The following is a 24,773-nucleotide window of genomic DNA, read 5'->3' as shown; positions in this document are numbered from 1 at the left end:
GTCTTGCACACCTTAATGCTTGAAAAGTACTAACAAAACAGAGATCTAGTAAAATTAGTCAGTTTAATATCAAAAAATCACAGTACAGTATTGACTGTGTACATCACAAAAGGTCATGAGCCTCAAGTTGCCAATCAGAGATGTCAGCTCTGCTTAATGTCATCTAGGTAACCTTTTGTGGTTGATATGACACAAATATTAGACAATACTTCAGCATTTCTCCATCACAGACCTTGACCTTTGTTGTCACAGTGAAAATGTATATATGATTTCCAAATTATCAACGTTGCAGCACCTCAGAGAAATATGAGGACTAAGATCAATTAACATACACTTTCCTTCTAAAAGAAACAGACTAAAATAACAACAGCAACATAAGAAAAAGAACATGCTAAAGCTGCTACAGTCACAACATCTGGAAGAGCCATGTGAAGATGTAGTGTGCGGAGATTAGAAAGTGTCAGTGGTGTGTCCGGAAGAAGAAGAGGAACAAGAGGGATGATGACAGAGCAGCAGTGTGTCTGACCTGAGCGAGGAACGGCTCTGGGGAACAATGACCAAATACCTTCAGCAGATACTGGCGACTCCAAGCAACACAAGCTGTTTACTGGTATCATAATTCTGCTGCAAAAAAAAGCAAGACACAAGCACAAAACAGAGATTAAACATGCATTTCTTTTTCTTTTGGGGATTAAAACTTAAAACAGTTTCTTCCTGTGGGAACTGTAGGGGGAGGATTGTGCACTTAGATAAAGTGTTTTCAACTCTTGATGCCAATATAGGGTTGCTGACATCGATGATGGCAGATCATGTCAGCTATCGTCTCACCTGAAATTCATTCGTAGCGTAATCTGTGAAATGTGTCATTACAGGTTGGAGATGCTCACTTTCTTGGCCTTTAGCAGAGTGAATACAAAGGTCATCTATTTGGGCATGAACTACCAAAGGTGGAGCGGCATTATCTTTTCGTTCATGACCTTCCTGACATTACGCTGCCAAGGAAACAACTAGGGCAATATTCAAGCTTTCTCTCATTGATTGCTAAAGCTACTGCAGCGTACTTATTCACCTGTAACGTTTGTGAAATTGTCGAGACTCTTCACATCCATCTCACTGCATACTGTACACATACACATAAAAGTTTTAGAGAGACTGCGCTGGGTGAAAACGGGAGGCATCAAAATAATCTATCCCTTATCCACATGTCTCTGGTAGACGATATTACCATAAACACTTAAGTAACAGAGTGCCAATTGGATGATCGGATTTTAATTTATTACCTATATTATATAAATATCATTCATTCAATATGGATGATAAAGCTAGGTTTGTTGTGAAGAACTTTTAGCAAAGTCTACAATCACCAGTGTTATTTAAGTACTACTTAAACAGAATTGTCACTTCTCTTTTAAAGTGGTATATTCATTTTGTACCAGATTTTGTTAAAAATTTTACTCATTAATTAATGCAGGTTTCTAAATCTTCAGTATACTGTAGGTGCGCTATCCACATCTGTACTGAATTTAGTTGATAAGGTGAATAGATGGTTTCTGGTTTTCAATACAAACATGAAACACACTTTCATTCCTGTTTGTTATTTTGTTAGCAGGATATCTCAAAAACTGCCTTACAGATTTCAGTGATTTTTGGTGGAAAGACCTCCGTTCACTAGTGACAGAAAGTGGCCATTTTAAAGCACTGCACCTGTTGGCTCATGAACTGTGAGACCTGAATTTGTTTTCACTACTCTTGCTACAGATTCTGTTCAATATTCAACAAATTTGTTACTTAACCCATTTAGGTTAGCCCCCCAAATAGTCACATGCAATAATGTAATTGGTTGCAAATACATTTGACATAAACTACCATATCTGTTAAATTGGTAATGCAATTGCTAATCAGTTAAGATGGCACATATTAAATCTGAGTAGAATTTGCAGATTTGTCATTAATTGTGTGGTTTCAGTTTTCAGCTCCACTGTCCCAGTGTCCCTACAAGAATCATTAAAGTTTCATCTCACCTACACGCAGGTCTGACTTTTCTACTTTGTGTTAAATGTGCATATGTGTGTAGAATAAAATGTTGATTTGATACTTAATATAGGGAAATTGCTATAAAATTGTGCAGACTGAGTAGCTGTGTGGGATGTTTATCCTTGTAGAAACTGGTAATAAGCTGATTCCATTCTGCTTCTAGCTTTGAAGACTGGTAAATGTAATGATACATCCCACTCATTTTTTCTGTAGGGCTAAGGTAACACTACTTTATATTTTTTTGATGTGCAGTCTCTCCAAATGCAATGTTTGTTTTACATTTAAATGTCTCACTGCTTGTTAACAGTTAAGACATGTACACATTTATCCTATTGGTTATGCAAATACCAGTACACTATACATCCTTCCAGTCTTAGATAAGTAGTAATCTGTAGAGACTCATTTAGAGCATGCTCTACATTCATTACTTTAAATTATTTAAATAATTCCACTTCTGTCTTCAGCTGCAGGATTTTACAAAATAAAGTAATCCATATGTTATATTTTCAACTGATAAAATACCATTTACGAGGATTGCAAATAAGCGACAACATATCCAACAGGCTGTGCTGTAGTAGAACTGGACTAAAGAAATCCACAAAAGCCAAGAGTGCCAACATAATGCATGAACCATGTGCTACAAAATCACCAATTTCTTTTGGATATTTGCAAGCCCTCTACATGGATTATACAAGATATCAGGAGTTTGAAATGGCCTAACCTCTTTTCTGCCGCTCCCAATTCATTCAGAGCTGACAGTTTTCCTTTTCTCTGCGAACATGCTCTTGTCATTAGCATGCCTCTGAACTTTGCCTCACAATGTCTCTTCTGAATAGTTCTGATGAATTATTTCATCCTGTACAGGGCTTACTGCAGGGCATACACATGTGGGTGCTTCCTCTGGCCCGGGTAGAGTCTTTTCATGCTGGTGCAGGACGGACACCTGTTCCCGTGCCCCGCTAAACATGACCTGAGTGTGCTGCTGACATTAAACTGTGCATGTAAGAATGCACTAATTTAGGGGCCTGCAGGCACACAGTAAGGCTACTATCTGTATTTCTTTTCTTGTATTCATAGACAATAAGAGTAGCGTTTTAAAAAAGTCATGCTTAACCTTAAATGTTTTCTCCGCAAAATTTTTACATAATTATGGTCAGAAATATTGAGGCAATTTATTAAAACCTGCAACATCACAATTAAAATATGACACAATGTTATTGCCACAAAGTGCAGCATATGTTATGACAGCAGTAAGATAGGAAAGATGGTCTGTTGATTTTTGGTAAACACAACTACAGCGTAGAGCATAAATTTGAAAGTAAAAGATCATTCAGGTACAGTAGCTATAGAAAGAGGCAGGTTCAACAGTACCCCTGCAGAAAAAGGCTTGGTTTGCTTTGTGAGACCGAAGACTAAGTCTATTTCATGATCATGATAAAACTGACATCCATTTGTGATAAACAGGATAGATGGATGGTTATAAAACACTTGAGCTGTGTTTGTTGTGAGTGATTTTATTTGACGGAAGATGAAGTTCTTTGTTTGCAAGGTAATGTTATATGTTAGAAGTTATGTCTGAAAAAAACTGCATTTTTTCTTAGAAGTGGGCCAGTATATGCATGACACAATGAACACTATAACTGGCTAACTAACTAAAATATATGCATTTGTCTCTTAAGAGTTTAACCATGTATCATTCCCTATCTGAATTAATGAGTGCTCAGTGTGCTGTAGTTACAGATAACATTTCAGTTTTATATGAAGAAATAATCAGGAACTACAGACAGATATGAAGAGTTTAGACAGTACCTCAAACATAACTATACAGTAAGCACTTTGTTTCAGGTAAACCGAAAAGCATCTAAGCATTGTGTAAAAATGAAACTCAATGCTGATACAAACTCTCACTGTTATTAATGGTGTCTTAAAAGTATCACTGAAGTATAACTGCTTCTAATCTGGAAAGCTTTTGTTAAATTCCAGTTCTTATAATTCTAACATGCATCACATCCATAGTTAAACACTCCACAGTAGTAGAAATTAAGTGTAAAGGGGCAGGGGTTCTATTCAGAGCTCCTTCACCCCATCCTTAAGAGTGAGCTTAGGCATCCTGTGAAACCAAGCTCATCTCGGCCGCTTGTATCTGTGATCTTATTCTTTCATTCATTACCCAGAGCCTCAGACCTTAGATGAGGGTTGGAGCTCCACATCTCCTGCATAATTGCTGTTGCAGCACCATTTTAGCCTCGCTGATAAACAAGATGCAACTCTGAGACTCTCTTATTCCCTCACTTGCGGTAACAACTAACAAGGAGGCAATCAAGTTTCCAGTAGACTATAGTCTCAGGTGCTATCACTTCGTAATCCTATATGCTGGGCTTGGGCTGTAGTAGCCCAACAAAACTACATCACCAGCAAAAATACAGTCCTGACACTAAACATTCACAAACAGAATAGGGGACAGCTTTAGCGGAGCCCTATGCCCTCTGTCACTGATGAAAACAGACACAACAATCATTGAGCCTGTGCCTATTGGATGGTTAAATTCATAATTAGTGGGATTTTTGATTTCTTTTTTTATGACAATATTGACAATATCTGACTTCACCAGCTTTAGATTTCCCCATTGCCTCTGTAGATGGTCCTCTTAACTTGTTATTTGTTTTGAAAAATATTAGTCAAGCACACGAAGAGCTCATTAACCGGTGAGTTGTGGACGTTGTAGTTTTTCCGGTGTTAGTTTCACTTGCTCTTCTTGAGGTTATGAGGTAGAAATCAAGGCCTTTTGGGAGTCACTGGGCTGACATGTTGCCCCAGCTCAGCAGCCCTTTTTAGCTCTGCTCGTCAAACTGCAGTCGCACATCTGCACCTATATATCAAAGCCGTGCACAAAAACATTCCTGAGAGCAAAGCAGAGGTGATTTGTGTGCCTTTCTCCTTCTTTTTTTATTAAAATTCATCTGTGATCTAACTGTTCACTCGGCTAAAAGCTATACCTTTTAAATCAGTCATCCGTCCAGAACTTAGACCTGCACCACATTAAGACCAGCACTGACATCACAACTGTTTCCCCTCTCCCCGCCGCGCCTCACGCTTCTTTCATATATTTTCTCTTGTCCTCAACAGATGGACAATCTTGCAGCCAGAGATTTTTTAGAGTGTTTAATAAATGTAATACAACCTATATAGTGTTGAAGAAAGAGGCCTAAACCAGAACCATGTGCACAGAGTGGATGGCAGCCGTTAGGGGCCACGGCTAATATGGTTCAACATGTGGACCCGGCCAGGCAGGCAGGTTCACTTACATGTTGGACAGTTTATGACCTTCAGCGTTGTTCCCTCAGAATGTAGGCCGAGTCCTTACATTACTACTCTCTAATTTATAGCGCAATGTTTTGTTTTTAAATACACCAATTTATTCTCTTCTAGAGGAGAGTAATAAAAGGACACAGGTGATGTTGGAATGCAGTGTCTTTCATGTTTTATCTCACAAAAGGAGTAGTACTGTGGTATTATGTTCCTATAAAGGGTAATATATGAAAGTGTTTGACTTATTGTCAAATTAAGGAAGAGTGTCATGACCCTGGTGGTGTATACGCATGCCTCTGGCCGTTATTTCATGTAGCTCAACCTGACACTGCTAACCACAACAGATAATAAAATAATCCTGAAAAGGAATGTGAGCAGTGATGGGACTGGATAAATCACAAACACTTGAATGTCAACCAGGAGCTGCATAGTGTGAATACCTAAAACAGTTAACGTATATTCCATTGTTAGACTGGGACTGTAAACAAAGGTCAGCGGACTTACATTTACAGTCTTTAGGAGTTTGTTTGTGTTGAAACTTTGTCCCTTCTAGCCACCCAAATTTAAATAAATTCCTATGTCCCTTTTTATAGTGACTTATTTGAAAAACAAAATTGAGAAACTGTTTTATCAAATCAAGTGAATTAAACAACTGAAAAATCTTCAGGTGCGTAAAATATATAAAAATCTAACAGATTCACAACATTGCCCACAATGACCTAGACTCAGAGGGAAAGGGATAGCTAACACGGTTGACACATTTGTATTATCTTACAGTTTATATCTTCATATTGCACAAGCCTAAATTCTTCTTTACAAAGATACCATATATAATTTGATTTGATTTTATGATTTTGGGGGGAAAGTATATAAAATGAGGCACAAGATGTCTAGAATATCTCTATTAAGTTAAATGGAGCAGCCATAAAAACATGGAACCTTAGATTTGAATGTTTCCATTTATGTACATCCTATAGCTTAAATGAAGAGTTGGAACAAGCTGGTGAAGAGAATATATATTAAAATATATAATACTGTCAGACAGTGCGGGTTTTTCAAGCTTATTGCTGTTTATGGGGAAATAAAATACAGTAGATAAAAACTGAATATTTAGGGAGATTAATATCCATTGCATTTGCATGTGATGAAATATAAACAGCCCTGCGATGGACCTTAGATGGACCTGTCCAGGGTGTACCCCTTCTTTCGCCCGATGTCAGCTGGGATTGGCTCCTGCCCCCCGTGACCCTGTATGCAGGATAAGCGGTTGACGATGGATGGATGGATGGATGGAAATATAAATATTAAGACACATGGTTAGAAAAATTTCCAAACATGCTGTATGTATTCATTATTTATTTGGTTAAATACTGGTTAAAAGCAAAAATTAAACACTAACTCTGATACACATAACCTTCATTTTTCCACATATTTTCTAGTTACAAGGTGACATTGTACTGCAATAATTCACCTAATGTTTATACCAACAGTTAATGCAAAACATGAGGGTGAGATCCTCAAACATATTAAATATTATCTGACTCACATTTTTGTACAGCCTAATATTTCACTACGCCCTAACATTTCATACCGAGATGTACTCTAGATAAGTGCAGTAATCTCAGTTTGATGGATGGCCCAGCCGGAGCCTCCGGCCAGCAGTGTGTACACAGTGCACTGGTTGTGGCAGAATGATAAAACCAACATAGGCAGGTGTGTTTGGTTAAGATGCACTTGTCAAGTGGGGTGACAAGCATGTCTGTGTTCATTCAAGTGAACCCCTTATCTGCACCTCCTTGTCCCACTCATGAGACAAAAGCACTTCCCATGTTTGTGTGATTTACCTCTCTCAAATAAAGTGCACCCCGAGCACACGCGCACATATCTTGCAGAGGAGCGTGTCAACTAAAATCATTTATATAGCCTCTCATTAGGCTACTGCTTACCTGTGCATTACACCCACAAATCAGCACCGACAATGGAATACATCATTTGTTGTTCTTTTTTCCGTGTTTATTTTCTTCTTAATTGTTTAGATTTCTTCTCTACAGTTTATAACCTTTGTAGCCACAGTTTGTAGCGCGTGCCGCACTTTTTTGGTTTTTTATATGCTTGAACTTTCACCGGGGTGAGGTGGAAGTGACGTCAGACTAGGAAGTAAAGATCGTCGCTGGCCGTCAGCAGTGATTAGCAACTAACAGCAACAGCTGCAGCAGCAGGAACTAACATTAGCTGGAATTTGCCTCAGAAACCACAACATGAATGTATTTGTGAAGGAAGTCTCTTAGCTGAAGTGCAGAATGTCCTTCTAGTGTCGATAAAAATGAAACCGAGGTAAGCAGCTCAGTGTGTGATGCTCTGTGTGTTTGCTAGCTCAGTAGCTAGCCACATATGGCTAACGTTATCCTGAAACAGAATGTAACAACAGCAAAGCTTCGTGTAAACCTCGTAAGTTAATATTGCCTCGTAGTGTTTAAAGGTGCTTAGACGCATGAGTAACGTTAGACCTTAGCAGTCGTTTAACTTAAATAGCCGTTCGCTTTAAAGGTGCTTAGATGATTAAGGTAAATTTCACTCTAATATACTTCACATGGTTTTGTCAGTCCTGTAACATAACTAACGTTACAGCCACGTTTCTTGTACATTTGTGAATTAAACCTAGTCTTTATTCAAGTTTAACAACAGAGACACGGACTTTACAAATTAGTTATCTGGAGATAAAACCTGGAGATAAATATAACGTTAGGCAGTGACAAAAAAAATACACTTTGACACCACCCATGGTATTTTTACTTGAAAATAGGTGCATTTTGTTATTATAATGATTAATTTCGAAGTAATATATGAAACAATCATGCGGTCATCCCACTGAGTCAGTCAGTAATTCATTGACAATGGACCAACACCAAAATGTGTCACTGGATGAGATCATCAATTTCGGGCTCCAATTTAGGGAGAGATGTTTATAGATACTGTACAGTGTAGTCTTAATGTTTTCTGTAATAACTAACAAAATCACATGTTGTTGCAAGTGACTGCCATCAAAGCTGGCAAAATATATGTTCCCACATGAGTCATGTCATGGTTCTGGGAAAGATACTGATGCTGCTCTGTTTCTTTCTGTGTGTTTTCAGATGACTCACCAGTGGCTTGGACATCTGTGATTTGACAGAAGATGAGGCTTGCTGAGTTTGTCGGACTTGTCACTACTTTTAATGATTGCTACTGTAGGCACATAAACCACACTGACATGTACAACAAACTATAGTGAATCATGTTTGTTGCTTTTTGCGCATCACTCTCACTAAAACAACTAACTACATACACTATCATTTAGTTTGTTTTGAATGGCTTTCAGTTGATAACCAGTGCTGACGATGTCACTGGGTGAGCAGTCTCAAAAGTGGTTTCCAACCCATGTCCAAGCCACTGTTCTTCAAGCAACTGGTTTACAGCCCAAGGGCAAGAATGGCACCAATGATGCCTACACTATCATCCAGCTGGGCAAAGAAAAGTACTCAACATCAGTGGCAGAGAAGACACTTAACCCTGTCTGGAGAGAAGAAGCCTCCTTTGAATTACCTGGTTTACTTTTGGAGGGCAACCCAGAAGTATATGAACTCTGCCTTATAGTGATGCATCGGTCCTTGGTTGGGATGGACAAATTCCTGGGTCAGAAGTCCATCAACCTCAATGAAATCTTTGATAACAAGGAGCGGAAGAAAACTGAGTAAGTATCATACTAGCATTAAAGTCCAAGATCTCACCTCAGGGTAGGGCTGGACGATATGGCCAAAAATGTTATAACGATAAAGATTTTTGTATCTTTCGATATTGATAATTATCACGATAAGTATCAAATTGTTATTTCTTTCGAGTTTGAAGGCTGATTTTTGCTCCTGAGTGACAGTGGATCACTTCACAAATCTGAAGTAGAACATTCAAAACAATTATGATAAAATCTTTTTTTAACAAATATGCATGAGTAAAATTAAGCAAAAGCTTTTTTCAGTCCTCTACAAAATAACAATAAAAGAATTAAGTCCTAATTCGTGTGTGATTCAAGTGAATAAAATCAACATTTTTTGAAAATTTATTGAACATTTGATATATTGTTATTAAAAAAAATTATATCGCAATAATTATTGTTTTATTGTCCAGCCCTAACTCAGGGTACATCATTTTACAACAAGCCATACATTTGAATTTGTTATAGGCTAACATTGAGCTTATTTAATGTAATATAAGCATCAACTGCTGTTTTAATCTAATGAATTCAAGCAGAATTCAATCAGTCATGTACACCCATTAAAATATACATATCACCAATCCATTATTAGAAGATAAATTCTTGCCTGCTGTAAAAGTCTAACCAAAAAGTTTTGCTCTATTTTATTCACAAACACATGTTTTTGCAGTTTGGAGATACTTTTGGATTATCAAGGCAAGTCTATTGGTGAAAATTAAACTTGAAATTTAGGGCAACCAGTGTGCTACCATTAATCTTCTATCTGTTATTGATAGAGTCATTGCAATGCCATTACATTACAATATTACACCCATTAAATGTTGCCAAGCTGATGAGCTTCTGGATTAATTTAATTTTGATTTAATTTAATTTAAATGTGGGCATTGGGATGTTTGTGTTGTATTGTGGATGGATAGTTGAGTTGAGTTGTCTTTTGAGCTCTATCGTGTGAGATACTTTTTATAGCATTCAAGTATTTTGCAACTCCTGCTCAAAGTCATGCATCAATGTGCTGCTGGTAGAAGAATGGACTTTTGAGTGGAAGTGGAAGTGGAAAATATTTGCAGAACTTTTCCAGTCATAAGTGGATTACAGCATGGGCTAAATAAGTTATTTGTCACAAGTGCTATTGCCATATTAGGTTACACCTAAAGGCAGTGTGTTGTGTTTTGTGAGTTATATTCTGTACTCTGTTCTCAATTAGGTTTATGACCTCACTCCTTTACACCACATGATTTAAATGCCATTGCATTGTCCTTTTATTCACTTCATGCACTTTGTTTTAAAAATACATTTTATTAGATAGATCTGTTTTGTTTTAAAGAGCAGACATTGAATTGTGTAGCCCAGTAGGTGAACTGGTCTAACAGACACCCCAGATGGTTTCTTCTTCAGTTGCTAACACAACTATCACAGATGAGGTAGTACACTTGTGCTCAGTTAGTGACCACAGATTGATCGAACTTTTCCATGTTATCGACCATCTATTGTTTGAAGCTTAGCAATGAATTGGCTTGCATTGTTGTGAGATTATTGTCAGCTTAATCACTGACATGGTGAGCACCAGTTGGCCTAAATGAACCTAGTGGAGCCGGCCCGACGTGTCTTGTTATTCACTCCTGTACATACAATGATTTTCAAAGGTGGCTTTGAGAACCAACGGCCTGTTTGCATGTTCTTTGTGTTTTAATTTTGTCTGAATGCTCTGAGTGACGTTCTCAGCCCAAAAGGAATGCAAGTCAGGTGAAGTGGAGTTTGTAAATTGCATACAGGTTTGATATCGGTGGCCAAAACTGGGTGTCTGTCTGTCTGAGTCAGCCCTTTTATTAACGGGTGACTTGTCTTGGGTGTTTACCTGCCCTAAGCCTAGTGCATGCTGGGATAAGGTTTGTCCCATTGTGAAATTACTGTGTGAAAAACTGGAGCAGATAGAATAACTTAACACATGTAGAGTAAACTAAACTAACATATTGTACCATCTTAGCTTAAAGAGGCAGTATTATATTTAACCATAAACTTGAGGGTTTTGATTCTTACAAGTCCAACACATGTTTTTAACCCTGCGTAAGCAAACAGGAACAGAATAAGCCAATTGGATCTGGTGTTAATTAGCTCACTGCATATTTCAACATGGAAATACATTAGCACACTTCCTTGTTGCCCATCAGCTGGGAGAATCACAATATGTTATAATCATGGGTTTAATTTGTTTTAAGTGCCTGAGCGATGCACCTCCAGGCTGTGCACTTTGTCAGCAGAGGTTCTGTAATGGATATGCTAACGTTGCTTGTTGGCCTAATCCCACACTGCAGGCATACTTGACAATGATGCCAGGACCCTCGATACTATATCCACACTCCACAGTGGGTCTGTGTTCGCCGCGGCCCATCCGCAATGTTTTTGAACTGACATATTGGGGAGGAAAGCCCGTCTTGATATCTGAGTAGGCAGCCCATAATTATCACACACCTGTGTTTGTTGATTGTGAGGAGTTTCCCAGCGGTCCGGGCCCGAGTGGGAGGATTGTAGTTCCAAGCACAGTGAGGTTTATCTTGGCCTTGAGACACACGTGAGGTGCAGCCCCGGCCCCACGGCAGCGGCATGCTGTGGCTGCTGATCAGACTGAGCTTGACGCGCAGCCTGGGAATCGGACCCAGAAAGGCCTTTTAGTCTGGGCTTCTGAGCCACGAGGTAGACAGTTTAGAATAGCGATCAACAGCTGCGGTTTTTAAAAAAGCCAGTACTAACATTTATTTTTGGATTGAACTGATAACTGATTTTTTTTCATGCTGGAATCCAAGGGATACTAAAAATCTCAATTTGATTCCAGGAAGAAATATCAGTAATAGTATGAAAACAAATGCACTTAAGCAAAAATGCTTTGAAGTTGACCTTTAATCTGATTTTAAAATGTTACATTTAAGTCAATTCCATTTAAGGCTTCTTCCCAAGAACAAACTGTAAGATTGAACAATTAATTAAACTGCACCATGATGGAGGTGGGTGAATGTGAATGTCAACATATTGATGTGACCATAGTTTAGAATACACCTGCAACATTTCCCAGATTAATGTGGCAAAAGCAGAAAGAGTGCATTGACTGGTAGTTGTTCATCCTGATGCTGGTTTCCTAAAGGACATTGTCACAAACAGAGGATATGTCTCATTAGCATGTGTGGACTGTTGGGTTGCGCTGCGATGTGGCTTTGCAATTTCCAATTGCTTGTTGTTGTATTTCCGAACAAAGGCCAGATTTGTGCAAATGCCACTGTATTTCGCTCAGAGTGAAGGCATAAATCCCATTACCTCCAGCTGAAAAAGCAGAGGTTAAACAAATAGGAGCCCAAAAGCAGCCTGAAATGGTCTATATTATTCAGCAGCAGGTGATGTCTTATGTTCAGTTTGCATAGAGTGTTTGTCCTCTGAATGATAAATTGTGTTCTCACAAGTTCAAACGATTTAAGCCCTTGCATTTGTGTGTAGCTTCCTCGAGTAGCCTGCTCAAATTAACCTTTTTTTGTGGTCTCCACAAAGAAGTAGGTAGAGCAGCACCATTTGTCTTATTATTTGATAGTGTAATGACTTTCACTACATTCTGACTTTGTATACCTGTCTTCCTAAATTATGTTGAATCATGTGTAATTAACACGGAAGATTTTCATAAACCCTGCACTTTTTATATACATTCTCTCTTGAATTTGAACTTCCTCCACTCTCATTTTAGCTGGTATGCTTTGGAGTCCAAGCCGGGGAAGAAAAGGAAAGAGCGTGGCCGCATCCAAGTCAGCATCCAGTTCATGAGGAACAACATGACAGCCAGCATGTTTGACCTCTCCATGAAGGAAAAGCCCCGCTCGCCTTTTTCCAAACTTAAGGTCAAAATGAAGGGTCGCAAACACGACAGTGGCTTTTCTGACACATCTTCAGCCATCCTGCCTCGCTCTGCCATATCCGACTCAGAGCCCAACCGCCAATCCTTCGCTCCAGAACGACAACCTCCGCCTGAAGCAAAGGTCAAGAGACCACTACTCGCTGGGACCCATAAACTCTCTGCTGCCCATTCCATGTCAGATCTCATTGGAACCCACTTTCGGCCCAAACTGGACTCCATGAACTCCATAGAAGAGAGTGGTGAGGACCAAAGCTTCAATTTGTATGATTTGTTTTTTTTGTTTTCAAGGATGGAGGACTGTTGTGCAAGCAAGAGATGGTCTCAAAAATTTCAGCTATGTTTGAAAGATAAAATCCTTAATTCTCAATCACTAAAATGACAGAGCAGTATTATTATATTGTTTATTGTTGATGCTATTTTGCATCTTGGCGGGTGTCTCTGAACACAATGTTTTTGGTGTCTTGTCTTAACATAGGATGCTGTTGCAATTTCTAGTGCCCATCAGTAGAGGTCGATAAAAGACACAAAGCTATAGGGATATATAGAAATATACAGGATGAATCACAGCTAAATCAGATAGATATTTAAGTAAATAATATCTTTCTGTGACCTTTATCGATCTGTATTGCTAACCAGTGTAAAACTGGCCTGAACTTTCCAGCTCCACCAGCCTCCCATTTGCCCCCTCTGTCCTTTTGTGCTGTAGCTGCAGCTAATGCAAACAATAGTCACAGTTTTTACAAAAACAACACAACAGAGAGCCATCAGGAAACGCATAACAATGCAAAACAAGTTAATAATGATGATGATGGAAAACATTTTGTTTTTGCCTTAGAAGGAAGCTTTTTGTTTTTCCCAGCTGAAATGCCATCGGTTGCTCCCTTTTACTGTCCTGTGTAGCAGCCGAAAAAGTGGAAGGATGGCTGAGAATGGGTAGACTGAAATGTCTTTTAATAATCGTTCAATAATGGTTCAAAATCTTTATCTGGTCATGTCAGTTTTTCAGGTCCAGTATTGATCAGCAATCATTTTAGACCCTACATGTACGATGTGGTCATTTTGTTCTGAAGCAGTAAAATTCATACTTTTTCCAAGAGAATGCAAGCCATCAGCTAACGATCAGAGGTCCAATGGCCTAACTGTTTTCTAAATATACAAATTTTAATAAAAAACAAATTAATAAACATTACTCAACTTGCTGCTCGGTCTACCTTGACTGTCCGACACTACACAGCTGAGGCAATGACGTTATGATGATTTTGACTTATCTTACAAGCTGCTTTGTGATTATTCACATTGGCATTTGGGATGGACCCTGTCCAACGTTCTGAAGGTAGAAGGGACGCAATTGCAGATTTGGAGGGTGTAAATAAAATTTAACATGCTGTCCTTACCTCTCCCAATAAAATGTTTCGTTTGTGGTGTGGTATCAGTTGAAAGAGCCACAAGACCCACTTGAAAAGTAACATGAGTAAATGCTTAGACACAACACAAAGGAGATTTTTACAGGCTCTGTTAAAGTGTTCATGTACAAAATTGACCCATTCTAATGACTCAAATCAGTGATTGCTATTGGCCGTTAAAAATTAGATCATGATTAGAAAATAACCAATTACTGTCACGGATAATCTTTTATAATATTATTATTATTATTATATTAGTTGATGTACTACTCTTGGTTTCTCTTCCAGGGAGTGCAGGCGGCCCACACAGGCGTTCCCAGAGCGAGGTGCCAGGCTACCAGGACGGTGAGGCACACGGTGACCCTTTTACTGATATCAGTGACACCCTGCCACAGAAGTATGCCACGCTCCCACGCAATCGCAACCCATTTGAGGGGGAGCATGGGCAGCTGTGGGACCGGGCTGAGCGGAAGGAGAAAAAGGAGAAGGTCAGCCTACTGGAACGCGTCACGGGAAAGAAGGAAGGCCGCAAGACCAGCAACGGGGGGCGTTCGGGCAGCTCTGGAGACCTGCGTTCCCCTAACCCCTTTAGTGAAGACTCACAAGCAGACACTAACCCGTTCATCTCCAACTACAAAACCAGGTCATCCCTTTTTTGTTTACTCTGTATGGTTAATCAAAATTAAAACAAACACACCTCCAGTATAGCATACTTTTATTCATCTCACAAAACATTTTCCACTATCCTGCCCCCATTAGGGTGGTGTTTGAGGCTGTTTCTGGTTTCCTTATAAACAGTTCCATTGATCACTGACGTGATCTATAAATAATCATATACCAAGTATATAAAACAAGATTTAAAAAATACCATTATTACCATTAGTGGGTGAAGAAACTTACAAGAGAGATTACCATAAATTAAAAACATAATATATTAGAGCCACCTTTTCAGAAAATTATTTAGCAAATACAGTATTTCTTTGTAACCCATCAATGTGTAGAAAGGTCTACCTATCTTTTTAAAACGTAAATAATCATAACTAATTTTAAACTCAGTCTGCAGTAGACCTCAACACATCCAACTCAATTAACTAAATGTCCAGTTCTTAAATATATCTATTCTTTGAGAACAAATAAAATCCGGAACATGGTACAAAAATGGCTTCAAGTGCAATTGCTCATTTATCCCCCTTGGGTTTAGAGTGCTCGTTTTTAGAGATACTCCCTTCTGAAGGAGCAACTTCTATAAATGTCCCTCTGTCTGTTTGACATACATAACATACAATCAATGCTCATTTATATTTAAATTTGCCTTTCTTTTGATTTGTACATATCCTGGCAATGGATATTTATGAGACAAGCCTCCTGCAAGGTTTTGGTTTGCTGGTTTATTTGAACAAATTCAACAGTTCATTTCAAACTTGTTTTTCATAGTTGTCTTGTAATATGCGTGTGACTTAAAACCTGACTAACTTGCTAATATGTTTCACTGATACATCCATTTCCCCCATACCCTAATGTATCTGTCATCCACATTGCTAAAATCTGCATTAAGCACCTGCGCAGCAATGGTTCTTACACATTTGTAGCACATCGCTACAGCATGTTTTTCATCATATTCCATAAATCATCTCACAATTTCAAAATGTGATCTTGCTACCCCATGGGACAACCGCTGTACTAGAGGATATTGGTTACCACATTCCCATAAAGTTTCACATACCTGAAACAGATTGAAATCTACTATCTGATATACCCCCTTCTCGCTCTCATTATGTTGTCAAGAATTGTTGTACAAACATTTCCACCAAGCCGTTTATGTCTATTTCCTGTGTTACATAAAGAGTTGGTGAGCACTGTGGCTAAGTTCTAGTTTTATCAGAATGGAAGGTGTCATTAGTGGCTCTTTAGAGAGCCTGGGCTTGATAACAGAGCCCTCTGAGCTATAGTAATGAGATCCTCTGTAGAGATAGACCACCCAATTAACCACTTATCTCTGTAGGCACTAGTCCATCATCTTTACTGCTGCCTTTGTCATGCAGTAGCTCAGTGGTCATTTATAATGTGGTGCATGAATACAAAAAGGTGGTTTAAAGTATATTATTTACTGATGAACTTACCCATATTTTGAGCAAAAAAAGTCACCAATAATATCCAAATTTGTTTTATTAGCACAGGGGATAGTCATCTGAGCCTCTGTATTAGTAGAATGGTGAGAAGTATACCCAAAATATTACTGTAATGCCAATATCAATACTGACTTCCTCTTTGATTTCTTTGCAGTGATAAAAAGTCAAGAAATGTAGACATCACCTTTGGCCAAAGGAAGAAGGACATCGATGGCAAGAAAGACGTAAGAAAGACAGCACAAACTTCCATGTCAAACTAAATGATTCGTCAGGTTATATTGTTGCACGTTGTCAGTGTTACCTGACAGCAACGCTGAGGAGAAGCAGCAGTTGCAACTGTGTCCTTACTTCCTGTGTAGTGTCATGCAGATTTTTTTAATTGAGAACTTTTAAGTTTCATATGACATAGCAGCTGGTGCCAGTGATCTCTGAGGCCTCTGAAAATTCGTGTGTGCCGTTCAGCTAATTAGCAGCTGCACACATCGGTCATCATGTCTGATCTGATCATAATTTGAAGTGGTGTGAAATTTCGGTCTGTAAGGTCAGTCACAGTGGTGTGTAGCACTGATTCTGTAATTAGAGTTTTTTGTTGAGAAAAGCCATAGAAATGTCATATTTTTCTTTTTAATGATTCTTACATTATTTGTTTTACCTTTTTTTTGTTTTGTAATTTTTTTTTTAGATGAAGTTCTTTTACATTTCCAATTTGGAAAAAAAAACATTTGAAGACTGTTGCACAAAAAAGTGGCATTTGTAGGGAGTGGTGGGGGCAGTTGCTTAAGTGATGCCTAAATGAGAGAGAGAATGCTGATAATGGCTTTCCTCACCTTTCTTTGTGGGTGTTGAGGGCTGTCGGTATCCACACATGTTCCCCGTGCATGCCGCAGTGCCTTGCAGAAATGGCAGCTCCCATTTCCTCTGCTTCAAGGCCCTAATTAACCACACACAGGGAGGAGGGAGGGCAGTGAGAGATTTCAAAGGACTGAGCTTTTAGATTCTCAAAGCTGAGCTCATTAGAAACTGTAATGACACAACTGGAGAATGCCAAGTGTGCGCCTTATCTTCTCCTCACTACTGATCGCAGAAAAATGGTCATCATTACTTTGCCAATTCATGGTCAATTCCAGGCCTTTGTCACCAGCCACTAAAGCTCCTGATTATAATGGTGTGTGTGTGTGTGTGTGTGTGAGAGAGGGAGGGAGAGCAAGCATGTGCACGTAACACATGCTTGTATGTGAAACCAACAGTCACTTTCATATGGCTGTCAGTTCTCGTATTCCCTGTCAGATGGCTTAAGTGCAGTATCTTTCAGTGAGATGCCTTTTTTGTGTGTGTTGTGTGCGAGGAATAGGTTACCGAGCTCCATTCTCGAAACCCTCCTTACATTGGACATTTAATCTCGGTGGCAAATATTTCATTTTGGTTTGTGTTGCCCCACAGTAGCCTCTGTGCTGTTAGGAGCGATAAGATACCTGGTAAGCAGTCCCGCTCCAGGTCTTTCTGCATTGTCTTTACCCAGCAGTAGAGGCTTGAATGGTGCATGGGAGTGGAAGCTGATAAGTGTGGTATTTTAAACAGGGTGAAGGCTTTGCTGCTCTATCCGTTCGGGGGAGGATGCCCAGCACTGAAGCGATAAAGTGGTCCCTCATTAAAAACGATTACAGCTCCTCTCGTACCCGCGCAATATGATCTGCACATACTGTACCACACTGCTCTGTCCAAATAGGTTGTCCTCAAAGAGCAAAGCTGGGCTTGGGTTGCATCCTTATTTTGGTATTTATTAGCCTGACATTTAATTGCAGAAATATGCAGCCTGGCATTTCCCCCTCAAAACAAAGATTCCATTTTTTGGGAAATCTTTATTATTAAGTTCTGGCAGGCTTGTTAGAGTTTGTGCCTGAACCTTATCTAGTTGGAGAGCTCATGCTTTTTAGATGCTTGAAACTAAAGAAAAAAGGGGAACAACAGTCTTAAGATGTTAGCTGCTTGCTGTAGTGTCAAAGTTAAGTCCCATTAGAGTCGTTAAACTGCTCGAGTCGTTCTAAACACTGTTACACAGTATTAGATCATAACATATGTCGTAGAATTCATTGACATGCCAGTGCTTAATCCCGTGAGAACAGTCTCATCTTAACAACTCTCAATTAGCCTTTATTAGCAACAGAGAACACGAGATAAACACGTGACAGTTTATGTCATGTTAGGCCAACACGTCTAATTAGTCTATTTTCTCTGTTGCAGTGTAAGTGAACTTAAAGGGTATCTTTACTCTTGCCTCTGTTATCAGATGCTGACATTTCATAGAAAATCATTCAACCATTTTAGTCTACTTCTACACAAACAATATATGCACAATATGGCGAATATTAAGTGTTAACCTCAAAATGTGCTGGGGTTAAATTGAGCATTTACTTATTTTCCTTTTTCAGGAGATAACAAAGGAAAGAGTGGCCGCCTATAGCAACTTGTCCTTTGAGGAAGTTGTGCAGGAACTTATCAAGCAGAAAGAAGTGGTGAAAAAGAAAGACGCCCACATCAGGGAGCTGGAAGACTACATCGACAACCTACTTGTGCGCGTCATGGAGGAGACGCCGAGCATTCTACGGACACCCTACGAGCCAAAAAAGAAGGCGGGTAAACTAAGTAAAAAGTAGAAAGAAAAGACACAAGATGAAAAGCTGCTGATGAAGGTTTAACAGTAGCTCGTGTCAGTTTCATGTGGTAAAATAAGTGGTAACAAATGGGATTGATCAAAACCAATTTTATGATTGAGTTATGTCTTTGCTTTAGAACATTTTCATTCACCATCAACTAAAATAACCAAAACATTCCACATGTTTTGGTTATTTTAGTTGATGCAGGTTTTTTGCACTCTTTGTTTGGCAGAAATATTAATTACTTGTGATTACTTGTTTGCGGTGCATTTTAGGTACTTAAACAGGATGCGAGAAATTCATCGGTTGATTCAAGTCAAATCAAATCCATGTTTTTGAAAAAGATTGGGTTTTAGTACCAATATTGTATGAACTTGTGAACTCTGAGGTCTGTTGCACATACAGCTGCCATCATCTCCCAAAAAGCTCTTACAGTGCAAATGCAGCCAAATTCATGTTTACCAGATGCTGTAGTCACAGTTGTATGAGGTTGTTGAAAGTGGTTGATAAGATGAAGCTGTTACTTTGTTTACACTCATGCACGACTCTTAAACTTGGCACCTAAAAACTACAAAACCATTCAGCAGAGGGAGCATCAGCCTTTTTTTGAGAGTGAACTCTGCTCTTCCACATAATAGCCTGAGTGATTCATGGGTATTCTTAGAAAGATTGGAAGACAGTTACGGTAAGAATTTGCTGGACAGTATCTGGGAGTCTGGTTTCACTCTAGCTTACAGAGTCATGCATATTTACAAAAAAGAAATGGAACAAACGTTTATTCTTATCAGTTATTGACTTTTCTTTCTTTACTGTATTTGTGATGACTATCATTTAAGTTTCTTGTACCAAGGGTCTCGATCACTGGCTCAAGGGGAACATTTTACTGACTTTATGTGCAATAATCATAACTTGAGTATCTTGCTTTATATTCTGCTGGTAATGTTCTTGTTTACATTTTAATCACATCTCTTGAGTTTAACTCATCTCTTAATATTGATTTGATTCACTGGAAAAGCTTGGAGTTCTTTGATGCAGCCTCCACAGATTGACCAGCCTTCATCTCCTTTAAATACAGTTTTTTGCTGAAGATTGTATTAATGGTACAGAGCTGCACATGTGGATATTTGCTGAACAATCTTTATTTATAAGTATTTTGTAGCTTATTTACATATGAACATTATTTCAAGGTATTTTTAAGGTACTTTATAATAAAAACTCTACTGTATCCCAATGCCCCCTCACCACCTGTTCTATTGTATTAACACTGTACAGTTAGTACAAGTCCACCAACAGAGCTCAATTAATAAAATATCCATGTATTAAGGTTTTTATATAAATGTTATTAGCATTAATATCTGTTTACCTTTAATGGTAATCTAGTCACAAATGCATTGTGTTCTGTTCCTCAGTATATTTCAGCTATTGTTTTTCTTTTTGTTTTATCAAAAGAGTCCAATTTTTAACATTCATAAAAGATTAAGTGTGTCTTACCAGTTCACTGAGTACTAATGAGAATGATTCCCTAATTGTTCAAGGTAAACATCCAATCAGTGTCATTCAGGTTAAAAATAACAGCCCAGCGGACCGTGAGGAGATACTCGCTGAATTTAACAAAAAGACGTGTATCGGATTAGAATCGTATACCCAACTTCAATTCTGTTAATTTATCAGTTTCTGCTGAACAAATACTGATTGAGCTACAGCGCTGCACGGCTGGTACAAAAATGAACTAAATGACAACTTAAGTCTCTGAAAGAGGCCAAGTTTTTTTTCACCTATACCTGTGCTTGTGCTAGATGTTCAACATTAGTACGATCACTTACTGATGTTTAGGTTTACATTTTCAATTGTTTATTCCTATTTATGAAAAGCAGCTTCATGTACAGTGTTAAACGTACTTTGTAGTATCAAAGTTGCACACAGTTTTTAATAATTGATGACGATCCACCTTGTCCTTCTGGTATTTATATCTGTTTTTATTATTACTTTCCAGTCTCATGTCTTTATAATATTTGACCTTTACACTGTATGATACCAAATCACAGCTGAGACAAAGTGCTACAATGTGTTTATGGAATGTCAACGATCAAAAAGACTTTCAGTCCGTTTTTATTTTTCATGAATTTCACACCACTTGGAAACACATTTTTGTCATGTACTAATTTTCTTTCTGCTGCTGTGAAAGTAGTTATTTCAGCCAAACATACAGATCACTATTTGGACCAAGCCAAAATTTCTTGTAACTGAATGTATTAAGGTTGGCTTTGAAATACATAATTCTGAAATGTATAATAATATACAGTACACTAACAAGGGCATCGAACCTTTCTTGCCTTTAAAGTATTTGGTGTATCCAAAGAGATAATTTCATGTGGGTGATCCCCCCCCCCCAAAAAAAACCCCACACACACACACACACACACACACACACACACACACACACACACACACACACACACACACACACACACACACACACACGTCTTTGTAGTAGTCTGACAAAATTCAGACATCTTCATTATGGATATGCGATGATGTGACACAGATGTTGGGTAAATTCCTTTGTATTGGAAAAGCTGATCTGCATATATTTTTTAAAGCCAAAAATGTTGGAATCAGTTCATAAAATGATGAGTATTATGTGACACTAATTAAGACAATATGTGGATAAGAACCTGTTTTCCATTACGGAAACACTTCTCACTGATTGCCTTTCTACATGTGCTGAAGTGTAAACTATGTCTTCTCGTGTTACAGGCTTTAACTAGTCTGTATTGGTAGTAAGTCAGTTGTTCATAGACTTTGCCAAGCTCTTAATACTTCCATTGTACATACTGTATAGTGACTTTGTAATTTCACTTCACCTCCTTTTGACCTTCTGCACATTTTGTTGTGCTGTACAATGTTTGAAAAAAAGTGCTTTATGGGGAATCTTTTGTGTGAGGTTCAGTCAGTGGGAATAAAAGTATAACACTGAATGGTATTCACCAGCCATCTTTCATTTGAGCTAAACTGACACTGGGAAATAGTGATTAAATTTTTTTATATATATATATAAATTTAAAAAAAGACAATTCACTTTCTCTCTCTGGTCTTTTTGTAGTTTCTCTTGCTAGCAAAGCCAAATGCGTGGATTCCTGGCAGTGATATTTTTGTGTAGATCATATTGTGCATCATGGAGTAATTCTCATACAGGGTATGGGACAGGTGATTATACACTTAGGTCTACAATGTGCCCTGAAGCCCCATTGCTTTGCTTGAATGATGAAATAACAAAAGATAAAGTCTTAAAAAAATGTTGAACACATTTGGACCCTGAGGTTATTTAGATCAAATGAAAAATGAGGGGTGAGTAGTTAAAATTAATTAATTTTGCCTGTCACTTTTTTCTTTTAGCTTGATTGCTACATTTGCTTTATGCTTTAATGTAATTTGGTGCTTTGGTAGATGTCAGAGTAAAACACAAATCTAAATGAAAAGCATTTTCAAATCATTTTCTTTCACAATAGTGTACGGGGGTACACTGCAAAAAAGCCCTGCATCATTATTATACTTCTTCCTTGCTTCTTTGCATAATATTTGTCATCCAATTAATGCCAGTGTTTGAATATGCAAAACACTCAAAATGCTTGGAGGCACAATTCCCTATAAAATTTGGCCATGGCCTGTGTCATAATTAAAATTTATATACATTGTTTTGCACATGCGTTAAAGTACGTTGTAAGAGTTGCAGATGAATGTCCACCCCATTCCAAAAAATAGTCCAAACATACGCGGATTTTCCCCCCATGTTCTTGAAGCATGCATTGCATCAAAACCTTTTGACGAAGATGACATAAAGCTAGAGTCGGATCTCACAATCCTCCTCTGGCAGTCTTCTACTGATAATATGATGCTGCTTGCCATAGGCCACATACAGCTGCCAGACACTAAGACTTAAGCTCCCGCTAAATCCCCTGACGGTGCTTGTAATGTGGCACACAGTTTTGAAGGAAATGATGACTGTGTTTATAAAAGATCTCACCAGTTAGCAAAGCTTTGAGTTTACAGGATTGTATGGAGGCTGGTGCACAGAGGCCAGCACAATTAAACATATGAGTTGAGTTTAGTGCCCCAACATGGTGGAGACCTAAAATGACATTTTGATACTAACATGGTCTATGTCTGAAGGTAGTCGATGTGTACTGGGCCTCGCAGCAAGAGGCTTTGTGATGTAACAAGATAAAGTAAGTGGGTGTGTTTGGATTTTTGTTATTTCTGCATGTCAATCACATGTTTATTTTCATCAACCCTCACCACACTACCTTATTGTAATGTATTTAACTCAAAAGTTGCACAGTGTGTAAGTTTCATAACAAACGTCCTTTTATCGAAGAATGTTGAGCTTTTGTTTAAGCCAATATGCAAGACTTTCACACCTGGATATTTGGGGACAATAATGTATGGCTTTATTATTATTACTGTAATTCTGGAAACATCCATTTTGATAACAGTACAATGCTGTTAATGGTGACTATATGTAAAATGGCAACAATCTCTTATTCGATTTAATGCATTTCTTGATCTTCACCTATTCTCCATGTACAGTTTCAAACATTAACTTTTAGATATTATCACCATCAATCATATAATCAAATTCCAGTTTTCTGCCGGATATAGTTTGAAAGGCACAAGCAAGATTGTATTTTCCTTTTCAATAAACTCACTGTAAATGAAAACTGCTAAATTGTTGTATTGTTTTTGTTTGATTTTTTTAGGCAGAAAGATCAAAAGACATTTGAACCACAAATGAAATTACAATTTTATAATATGTATGAACATACATCAGATTTGGTTAATCCAACACTGCAGTGTTAATCTGATGCAAATCTTCCACAAAGTGGGTTACTTTTCGGCTGTTCCTTGCGTTCAACACCTGTCCTATCATTCTTACGGATGAATTAAAAACCACTCTCCATTAACTGATCTCACTGGCAGTTTAACCGTGATTAGTGTTTTTAATTGTGCTGGTTTGTGTCAAGCTTTTGTTTTTTCTCCCTGCTCAAAGCAGCTCTTCCTTTTGTTGTGGAGAAATTCCCATGACTTCGTGCTAAAAGAGAGAAGTGGCATCGTTTGACAACTGAGTAGCAAGATTGCTTGTTAAAACTCCACTCTAATTTGCCTATGTGTGCAACAAGACTGTGTGAAATCTTTTGGGACAAGAAACTTGAGTTGTTTACCGGCTGATGCTTTTGTGGGTCGGCTTGCTTCTCTGTCATCCCGCCACGCAGCAGGTTAAAACGTGACCTCTCCTCTGTCACCTCAATCGAGTAGTCCCTGAAGAGGTGTACCTAAACACCGCAGCAGCTGCCACTGCACACCACAGCACCACGTTAGGTCTGACGATGGGAGATGCATAGCAGTGGTAACCATGGACACCAGGAAAATACAAAATTGCTTACAGTGTACTTCCTTAAATGAAAAAATCTTTGAATACTACAGGTGACAGAACCAGCTGTGCTAATTGAATAGTTAGGTTAAACTTTTTTGTTTATGAGGCTAAATATAAGTGTCATTATCACTTACATGCAACCATGCTCAAAGTTCATTTTAAGATATTTCTGC

At 38.3% G+C, this 24,773-nt stretch overlaps 1 protein-coding gene and 1 long non-coding RNA gene across 7 annotated transcripts in view; one reads left to right on the top strand and one right to left on the bottom strand.

Moving 5' to 3' along the window:
* Window positions 1-129: 129 nt before the first annotated feature.
* LOC123984031 lies at window positions 130-24,509 on the bottom strand. The gene is made up of 3 exons (XR_006828354.1): window positions 24,389-24,509; window positions 17,343-17,446; window positions 130-624 (listed from the first exon to the last, which is right to left on the bottom strand). It is a non-coding gene; the product is annotated as an uncharacterized LOC123984031 (long non-coding RNA).
* LOC123984030 (rab11 family-interacting protein 2) overlaps window positions 7,501-24,773 on the top strand; it is a 64,524-nt gene continuing 47,251 nt past the window's right edge. For 5 of the 6 annotated variants that reach the window (XM_046070609.1, XM_046070608.1, XM_046070610.1 and 2 more), the window contains exons 1-6: window positions 7,501-7,677; window positions 8,478-9,073; window positions 12,816-13,222; window positions 14,675-15,029; window positions 16,670-16,739; window positions 18,945-19,145. In XM_046070609.1, coding sequence (XP_045926565.1) covers window positions 8,721-9,073; window positions 12,816-13,222; window positions 14,675-15,029; window positions 16,670-16,739; window positions 18,945-19,145 — 1,386 coding nt within the window. In that variant the 5' untranslated portion in view covers window positions 7,501-7,677; window positions 8,478-8,720. Of the gene's footprint in view, window positions 7,678-8,477; window positions 9,074-12,815; window positions 13,223-14,674; window positions 15,030-16,669; window positions 16,740-18,944; window positions 22,148-24,773 lie in introns of those variants that run through there. The other variant, XM_046070614.1, reaches the window with a different exon arrangement.

This window comes from Micropterus dolomieu, linkage group LG15 (genome assembly GCF_021292245.1).
Source record: "Micropterus dolomieu isolate WLL.071019.BEF.003 ecotype Adirondacks linkage group LG15, ASM2129224v1, whole genome shotgun sequence".
Lineage (NCBI taxonomy): Eukaryota > Metazoa > Chordata > Actinopteri > Centrarchiformes > Centrarchidae > Micropterus > Micropterus dolomieu.
This window is presented reverse-complemented; position numbering and strand designations above follow the sequence as displayed.